The sequence below is a fragment of the Diadema antillarum genome, unplaced genomic scaffold (genome assembly GCF_040938485.1).
Source record: "Diadema antillarum isolate AM-2024a unplaced genomic scaffold, OU_Dant_1.0 seq00000812_RagTag, whole genome shotgun sequence".
Classification (NCBI taxonomy): Eukaryota; Metazoa; Echinodermata; class Echinoidea; order Diadematoida; family Diadematidae; genus Diadema; species Diadema antillarum.
The window spans coordinates 94,069-103,946 of record NW_027271691.1 but is presented as its reverse complement, the minus strand read 5'-3'; the positions used below and the strand labels follow the sequence as shown (position 1 = coordinate 103,946).

The 9,878-nt window shown below is 37.6% G+C and overlaps 1 protein-coding gene across 1 annotated transcript; it reads left to right on the top strand.

Moving 5' to 3' along the window:
- The first annotated feature begins 424 nt into the window (after nt 1-424).
- Nucleotides 425-9,605, top strand: LOC139739730 (proton-coupled folate transporter-like). Its single transcript, XM_071650333.1, has 6 exons — nt 425-677; nt 2,020-2,772; nt 5,758-5,892; nt 7,135-7,218; nt 8,300-8,459; nt 9,495-9,605. The coding sequence occupies exons 1-6, from the start codon at nt 467-469 to the stop codon at nt 9,589-9,591; spliced, it is 1,440 nt and encodes a 479-aa protein (XP_071506434.1). The 5' UTR covers nt 425-466; the 3' UTR covers nt 9,592-9,605.
- The last annotated feature ends 273 nt before the right edge of the window (nt 9,606-9,878 follow it).

The following is a 9,878-nucleotide window of genomic DNA, read 5'->3' as shown; positions in this document are numbered from 1 at the left end:
GATATCTCATAGAGTGGTTTCTGAATATCTCGCAAAACGTTCAGCTAAATCTTCACCTCGACCAGAACTGTACACACCCTTTATTTTAAAGTGCTCAGTTTTCAGCAGCCTTTTATGCTCCATTTTCAAATTGAATGTCTCTGAGGTTTTTTTTTCTATATGAAGTATGTGCCTTGAGCACCCAACAGAGTCAATTTGTTGCATTATAAGTCATATATTATTGTTTATCATTATTATTATGATTATTGTTATTAATTGTATAGTAGTATCAATATTATTATTAACATTGCTGTTATTGTTATTGTTATTATTATTATTATTATCATTATTCAGGAACCTGATAGAATAAAGACTGCTCTTTGGTCAAAATTATAGCCACTCACTCGTTTGATGTAATTCTCACCTATATTGCACCAGCAGGTTGCAAGAGGGGACCTCAAGCAGAGATTCTAAGTGGCACCAGGCCATGACCCACGACATTCAAGATGGCGAAGGGGAGGAGACGACGTCTTTACCCCGGACAAGGACAGTGTCTGTGGAACCCAGCATCTTCCTTATTCTCGCAGTCCAGGGTGTCCTGGTCAACCTCCGGACCCAGTACGTTAAGGATCGACTGGCAGAGGCCTCCCACTACATCCCGCCGGACGAGGGAAATTGCTCATTAGGGAACACTTCCGGTAAGTTTGTCTGTTTGTTTGTTCATATCATCTTCTATCTGAGAAGATGGCTGGATATGCCCATTATTCAGCTGCACTAGTCTTCAGTGGGGTCCAATGGGATGTGAGGTGGACCACTTCACCAGGTTATGCACCATGAGTTTTTGGCCACAAACTGCTCCAAATCCTCAATTTTATGTGGCGCAAAATAATGACACCAGGAATTTTTAATGGTGAGCCATACAGTAAGTGATCACAGTTAATTGCTTGTTCTTAAACAGCTGACAATAAAATTGCAAAGTTGTTGGAAAATAAATTCTATTTTGTGTACACTTGTGCAAAATGGGACCCTGAAATTGGTCCACAATTCATAAAAATCATATTTTGCTATTCAAATTGAGCATGCATTTGACTTTAAATAATTGCGTCTCCAGATATTGATGCTTGACTCATAGATGAAATATCCAACTTTTTTGCTATGTCTATGATTTACCCTGTCTTTTTTTTTTCAGGAGTCATTTACATGTATGAGAGAACATCAAAATTTTTTGACAATATTTTCAAATTGTAATTTATTGTTTACTTAGAAAGCAAATTCACATGTAAAAAGAAAAACTGTAAAAGTTGTTTTTTCACAGGAGTTTTTTTTTCACAAATTTAACAACTTACTGTTGGGTGGTAAATTTAGTAATATGAAAATATCACCTCCTAATATTGATCGACAGACATAAGTGCACATGATAGCCTCAATGTCAAACCATTGCAAAAACATCGGTATGTGAGATTTACAACTTTTACAGTAATGATTCTACTCTTGCAAAAAATAAAAAAAAAATAAAAATGATGTCTGGTTTAAGAACAAAGTCTGCTGCTGATGGATTTCCATGAAATAATTTCACTTTATGTTTATAAGTGAAGTCTAGATCATAACTTATGATGGTAATCATACCATTGATGATGATGAAAATAAAAATAATTCACAATATTTATAAAGCTTTTATCACATTAAAATGACTCAAAGCATTGAGGAAAAAGAGAAAAAGATAGGAAGAAGGTAGGCCCTACAGTTTCAGAATAGTCAGGCATGGGACTATTCAATGAACAAATAAGTCTTTAACAGAGATTTGAATTTTTCTGTAGAGTCAATTTGTTTTAAACATTGATAATGTTCCTGAAAGAGTAGCGATGACACTAATGATAATGATGATTATAACAATTATAATGAATATAACACATTCAAACAGCACAATTTATACAGTACCAGCCCCTGATAATTAGAATCAACAAACTTCTAACATGGCCATCCCATATCTTGGTGTGCTGAATTGATTGATTGAATCATATTCCAACAATTAAATCACAGAGGATGCTACTGGCCAGCGGATTGAGGCGGAGACTGCCATCTGGGTTATGTACATGAAGTCGACGTCGGTCTTCATTCCTATATTTACGGGGACAATCCTCATCGCTGCCTCAGACTTCGTCGGTAGGAAGCCTGTCCTGATCATCAATGCTGTGGGTCACGTTCTCGCTTCCGCCATTTTCCTCCTGGTGGCATGGCTGTCTCTACCTCTACCTGTTGCCGTGGCTGCAGAATGCATTCTGGGAATTAGCGGGGACTCAATTGTCACCATAAATGTCTCATTTGCGTACGTAGGCGACTCGAGCACTGGGAAAGCGCGCACAACCAAGTATGTGATTGTCAGCTGTGTTGTATACTTCGGATTTGGGTTGAGCCAAATTCTAGTCGACGTCATACTCCAGAACACTGGAAATTATGTCATAGCCTTTGGATGTGGTACCCTCTGTGCCGTTCTCAATTTAGTGTATCTTGCCATTCCAGGTCTTTTGATGGAAACTGTACAAAACCGCACGACCTTCCGGGCGAAAGAAACAATGAGGGCGCTCTTTGCTAGCTTTGTAAGGCTCATGTCGGTCTCACACCAAAGGCGCAATTTACGCATAGGCATGATCATGGCGATATTCATGTTGTACTCGCTCATCAACGAAGCGGTGTATGCAGTTATCACGATCTACGGGCTGGGGCCACCTTACTGCTGGTCCCCTACACTGGTCGGAATCTACAATGTCATCGTCAATTCCTTTCCTGCTGCAGGTAAGTCTCTGTTCTACTGCAACAACAACAACAACAAAATTATACTGGGAGAGGTTATCTTTCCCAGTAGCCCAGCCTCAAAAAAACTTACTCCCTGATCAGCCTTGGGTCTGTTTCATAAAGTCATTTTATACATAAATGTCTTTTAGTCTCAGAATGGCCAAAGTCAATTATATGAAGTTATGAGAAACTTTTAAAGAGAAGTAAAATGCATTTCATGAAGTCTCTCATATTAAAGTGTGTCTCAGGAGCGAAAAGTCTCTCCTAAGACTTTCATGAAATAGACTGTTAGAGACCAATGCAATAAACAATACAGTGTACATTGTATTTGCTTTAAGAGATTTTTAATGTGCATTTATTTTTTTCAATCACCATTGCAAGGAAGGCAAGTTTTTATGTGACTGTGTTCAAAATCGAGGTGGTGTCATGTAGTACTTGTCAAAGGAAAGTTAACCCATTGAAGACGGACTGATTTTTCTATATATTTGAACACGCATTTCCCATCTACCCCATCACAAGAATGTACTCGGAACTACTCTTCAACAGGTTAACAAGAAAGAGACAGACATTCTCTCTTGTAGTTCAAAAAACAAAACAAAACAAAACAAAACAAAACCTGCATTTTTGTGACAATTGACACTCAAAGGAGACAAAGGGGGGGGGGGGGGCCTCCGAGGCCCCCCTTGACGTTTCGCACAATGTATCGTTATCTCGAAAAGCTATTGCCACGACATTTCATGACTTTTTTCTTTCGAGTCTCCCGCATCATTTGACACCAACTTTGCGATGTCCGGGCGTGCGGTTCCGAAGTTGCACATAAATTTGTACGTGCATGTCAGATCAAAAATTGCTCAAAAATGTGAATTCGTGTACAGTTTCGTGCAAACTGTGCTTCTAGGCAAATTTCATAAAAGCATGCTTATTTTGGGGTTTTATTGATTAAAATCCATTAATAACATATTTTCTTGTTCAGAACAGTGTCGCGGACAAATTTCTTATAAAAAACATTGAAAAACATAAAGTCGAAAAAACAAAGAAATACATATAAATTCAAAAAATAATAAAACATTTAAGAATTTTTTTTTGATGGCACAATTATTTTTATGCCTCCGCCACGAAGTGGTGCCGGAGGCATTATGTTTTCGGGTTGTCCGTCCGTCCGTCCGTCCTTCCGTCCGTCCGTAATGAATTTTGTGGACAGGGTAACTCTCAAAACCTTTTGAGGTATCCTAATGAAACTTGGCAGGAATGTGTATTGGGGGTGAAGTTGTGCCTATCAACTTTTGGGTGCACATGCTCAAGGTCAAAGGTCAAAAGGTCAAGGTCAAATACATAAAATTTCAGTATTTCCATCATATCTATGCAATGCCTGAATATATTTTCTTTAAACTTAGTGTATACATGTATTACCCAATTAAGATTCTCTGGTGAAAATTTGGGTCATGAGGTCAAAGGTCAAAGGTCAAGTAAAAATATCAAAACTTCACCTTTTTTCTCTGTACCTTGGAAATTGTTCGAGGTATCTTCATGGAACATATGTACTGACTGGCAGTGATTATCTAGAGAATATAGGGTTCATGGGGTCAAAGGTCAGGGGTCAAAGGTCAAGGGCAACACTTCAAAATTTTACTATTTCCCTCATGTTTATGCAATGCCAGCAGGATTATTAGTTTTTTTTTTTACACTTGGTGTATGCATGAAATGTGCCTGTTTTGAGCTTTATTTAGTGGTTTATACCAAATTTTCTGATTTCATACATCATTATGCATAAATTACTATAATTTATCATAAATGATATTTTTTTAATAAATTAACTTCATGGTACTTTAGATTACATCATAGGCAATGTGTGTGCCAATTTTCTTCGCGATCTCGCTGTCGACGGCCGAGATCTGGTGGGGGGGCCTGGGAGGCCCCTCGGCTCTATCATCCTACCTAAATAGCCCGGCCTTGTTAGGGTTAAGTTCCTCATTCTCAAGCTATACTACATGTAGTCTTACTCCGGCCCTCCCTAGAGACAGCCATGGTATCATCAGTATACCTCAATTTTTAAAAATCTTTTCCATACCACATCCTCCTAATCCTTTCCACTCAGAATGTCAATATTTGCGATACATCAGTAATGGACCACACCAACTCCTCTCTTTTAAACCCCTGGAGTATAGGTCAGCTTCTGCTACCACCACCATCCCCCCCCCCCCCCCCCAAAAAAAAAAAAAAATCTATTATTTATGATTATCATGATATGAAAAGCTTTTGCCAATCAGAGGAATATAGTGCAATACAATTTTGACTTATCATTTTATATACATGTATATCATCAGGAGGAGAGTTATTATTATGGGATGTTCTCCTTGAATACCCTCCTCATTGCTGTAAATCTCCTTGGTGTGGAGACCGAAACCATTCAGTATGACAGAATACATTTTTTGTAGTCTTGTGTGGAGAAATTAGATATCTCTTCATCCCCACTTACCACTGCTGCACGCAACTGTAGTTTTGTTCTGAAACCAATACTTGGCCATAACTACGATGGCATTGTAGTTGTATTGTCCTATCCAAGTGCCAAATTAGCCCTGAATCTTCCTTTCATTGAAGTTGATGATAAATTATTGTTAATGATTATTGAATGATTATCATCCAAAGCATGCATATTACATAGTGTTCAGTGAAACTGATATTATAAACAGATTCTTGAGGTTGGGAAAGTTGTTCAGTCATGTGCATGAGTAACAAAGACAACAACAAAGTATGGCAAAAGAGAGAAATTGCTTGATTTTTATGTGTACCATTCATTAATTACCTCGTCATCAATCAAAATGAAATCGGGCCAAAAAGAATGCTTCCATTTTTGGCCTGAGAAAAGACTTTGTTGTTTCAAGTATTACATTGTTTTAGATCTCACAATATGAGGTTTCCATGCTAAACATATAAAATGATATATACCAGGTGCTTATATGTCTTTTTTTTTTCAATGTACTTCAGTTGCGGTGGTCCTCATCAAGCCATTGCTGTGCTGTCTCTCTGGTTACTGGATCCTGCAGCTTGGATTCTTGTCTGGTATTGGCTTACTGATAACCACTGCTCTGGCAAGGACCAATAATGTCCTAGTTTATGGGGGTAAGTATCAATGGAAAAATACTGTCAACCTTGCTTAAAGTTTGTGTGTACCTTTTGCAACCCAAAAAATTACATTCCTTTCATAAGCTGGTATGTTGTAGGTGATTTAAACCTTTCCTCAGAATGACAACTCTGAAACTTCTCATGATGGAGGAGGGAGCAATACTATAGATTTCAATTGAATCAATTCCCCCCGCCCAAAAAAAAGAAAATGAATAAAAATGAATTAATCAATAAATTAATCAATTAATTAATCAATCAATTAATTAATTAATTAATAGAAATATAGTAGAATATCCAGTCATTATTCTCAGTACAAAAAGGGTGAATATTCTGGAGTGACATTGGGTTTATTTTTCATTTCTTTTTATAAATCTCTGAGATGTAATACCACATTTCAAGATTTCATGCATGTTTGTAACATTGCTCGTCACCCATGTAAAATTTTTGTGACTTTTGCAAAAAGGGTGTACAACCTTTAAGTTGATGTTGCACAGGAAAAAAAAATGCCTAAGTCAAAGAAAAATCTAACCTTGATATATTATGTTTTAATTCTAATGTGAAATAGGCAAAATTCACATACGTCAAAGGATATTCGTAGGTCCCTTTGGATATGACTTCAAAAGGCAAGGTTGACAGTAGTATGAACTCATTTTTTATTTTTTTTTTTTTTTCTGGGGGGGGGGGGGGGGGGGGAGGGGGGATTATGAATGACTAGGGCAAGGCCCAATAGGAAAGCACCACCTTCCCTGAAATTCATGTCCTTGGTAAAACTGGATATTTTATCATTTTCAGTATTACAGTTGCCAATTATGTTTTTTTTATGTATTCAATACCTGCTGAGTTGATGACAAAAAAAAAAATGTTTTTTTCTGAAACTCGCTTTATTACACTTAAATGTTTCCACAATCTTTTTTTACATAAGGTATTATATTTACCCTTTAACCCGTTGAGGACTGTTTGAATTTGCTACAAAATGCATACCCCATAGACGCTTGCCCAAGTACACTGTATACTCGGGACTCGTCCTCAGTGGGTTAAACTTCTACAGGTATTCCCTTAATCTGTCATACTATTTTCCCTTCTATTCTTTCTTTTTCTATCTTGTTTTGCACTCTGTATTAATTTTGTAATTTGTTTTCTCCTTCTTATTAGAACATTGAAATATTTGTCTCTTCTATGAATCTATGTATTTCTTAATTTTGTTTTATTTCTTTGATTGTGATATGGCTCTTTCATCAGCTGTCGGCGTGGGTTTTCTGAGAACTGTTCCCGATGCTATATCTGAAGATTTTCTCTCCAAGCTTGTGAGTAGCCAGGAGCAAGGTGATAATTCTTTTACTATTATCATTTTATTTCTTTTGATTAATTTTTCCATAATAATCATAAATGATATACAACTGTAATTATGATGCTAAATACATGAGCCAACCTCCCTTCCTTCAAAAAAAAAAAAAAAAATGATGTACCAAATAATTACCAATGTGTTGGCTCAGTGAGTAGAGCGGCTGCCCTCACAATCGGGAGGTCGTGGGTTCAAACCCCGGCCACGTCATACCAAAAGACGTTAAAAGATGGGAGTTGCTGCTACCTTGTTTGCCGTTCAACAGTTGAAAAGGTTAGAGCAACGTCGATCTGGTGCTGCTCAGTGGCTGCCGGGCCCGCGATCAATTGGGCAAAATGATTTTCCATTCTTGGACAATAAAATTTGGAGTGTATATCCAAAACAATTATTATTATTATTAAATTAGATATACCTTTTACAACACTTCTTCTTGTACTGGCAAATCTAATAGCATAGGTTATTATGGAGGGAAGACATTTTGCACATTTTTCGCAACCAGAAACTAGCACAAAAATGAAAGCAAGGGGATACTTTTGCTTGTTGTATGTACCACTATATAATGACTGGATTGTGCAGAATTTAAAACATGTGAAATTGATCTTGCTCAGCAGAGCACAAAAATATCCACTTATTTGTTTGTTCATTTTCCGTCTGAGAAGATGGCTGGATAGCCCATATTCAGCTACATTAAGCTGGTCTTCCATGGGGTCCAGTTCGATGTAAGGCAAACCATTTCATCGGGTTAAACGCCCTGCTCTTTGCGATGATTGAATGAAGCGGGATCTTGTGTGCATGAGTTGTGATTCTCTCACACATGGAACCTCCATTTTATGTCCTATCTGGGGGACGCAGTGTTTTGCCCCTTGCTAGAGAGGACGGTATTATTACGCGCAACATTGCTCAGTCCAGACTTGGGTATCGAAACCAGGTCATTTGGGTTGGAGGCAGACGCACTACCAACTGAGCCAACCCACTGCCCTTGTACGGCACTCACTTGTACAGTATGCTAATTCATTTCTGTCTTTGTTTTGTTTAGTTATTTTTTGTTTTGATATTTTTCAGGGGCCGCCTTCGCACTCCTCTCGATCGTGACCTCGGTCGGCAAGGTCATCTCCCCGTTGCTGCTGAATGCTGTCTACGCCAAAACTACACTCATCGGCATACCACAACTCACATTCTACTTGGCAGCAGCCATCTACATTGTCCCGATCACCATAACCTTGTAAGACTCTCAATGTTTAGCTTTAGCTGAAACCGTTCCACTGTCAAGGCATTTGCTGACAGGAATACAAAATAGAAAATCTGAGTTGCATTGGTCGGGCATGCAGCAGGGCTTTCCAAGTAGGATGTTTTGAGACTGTTTAGAATAATTTTTATTCATTGAATGTAGGAAAATGTTTTTCAAATGAAAAATACGTTGTGTTATTCAGAATGCTTACAGAGATCAGGTTTAGTTTTGGTTGAAATGGGGCTTCATTTTTTTTTTCTTTTGAACATAACACTTTTGCTTATTTTCCAGCCTGATCTGCATTTTTATCGAGAATATTTTATTGTTTTGTGATTGGTTTTTTTTTGGGGGGGGGGGGAGGGGATTTTCTTTTTGCCTTATTTTCCTTTTGGTTTGTTTGTGTTTGTTTTTTTTTCTATTTTTTTTTTTTTTTTTTAATCTGTAGTTTTTTGCAGACCTGTTTCTTTCAGTGTTTTGGAGACTGGATGAAAAGTGATAGAACCATCAAATGAATGAATATTGATCATGATTGTAATCCAGCTAATCCATGTGATTTTTCCGTAAATATCATTTACAAATACTGTCAATCATCAAGCAACTGTTCTTGCCCACTCCCCTTAAGAAAAAGAAACCAACAAATGAAGTCATTCCTGCTTTTTGTGATCAAGACTGTATGTGTTAACAAAAAAGGACTATGAAGAAGGCTAGCCTAATCCTTTCCAAGAACATTAAGAATATACCGCCCTCTACTGTTCAGTACCATTCGTTCTATGGGCGTCATTCTGGTGGAACTCTATCATTATGAGCTGGAAAAGGCATTAGATACATTTTGCATGTAAAATGAATTACTAAATGATTATGCTAAAGTAAACTCAATAAGCCTACTCAATTGAGTGAGTGATTCCAGTTGATATTGTTTTTCCACAAGAAAATCAAGAATGGTAAATCTTATTTTTTGTTCTTTCTCCCTAAATCCCCATATTGTTCTAACTTTTCTTCTTTGGTTGTCTCCCTGTCTCATCTCATCAGCATTCTGCAGATTTGCAGCCACCCGTTCGAGAGGAGGGAACTTCAAGTACAGTATGACGTTGCTAGGGACGATGAAGAACCGATGCTCAAAGAATGACATACAGATCGAAGAAGCTGCCAACTTCGCCAGAGACAGAGGTTCAACTTTTAGCACGTTGTTACTGTCATTTTTGTTGTTGTTGTTGTTGTTGTTTTTTTTTTTTTTGGTTTTAAAGAACACACCATCATAGTATGCAATAAAATCTGGAAGCTTAAAGCACACACATGACTCTGCTTTGATAGTGACTGCAGTTTGAACAAGCAAGTTCTGGTGTTTTTACTGTGGAGGAGTCGTCTTTCGACAGGTGAAAAGAAGTGTTCGTTCTAAGCGTCGTTGCACTTACA

What these genes read in the sequence shown, in the direction of transcription:
- LOC139739730 (XM_071650333.1), top strand. Translation starts at nt 467, where the DNA reads ATGACCCACGACATTCAAGATGGCGAAGGGGAGGAGACGACGTCTTTA. An exon ending in CAATTCCTTTCCTGCTGCAG is followed by an intron (nt 2,773 to 5,757) that starts GTAAGTCTCTGT and finishes AATGTACTTCAG; the next exon opens with TTGCGGTGGTCCTCATCAAG. An exon ending in TAATGTCCTAGTTTATGGGG is followed by an intron (nt 5,893 to 7,134) that starts GTAAGTATCAAT and finishes CTCTTTCATCAG; the next exon opens with CTGTCGGCGTGGGTTTTCTG.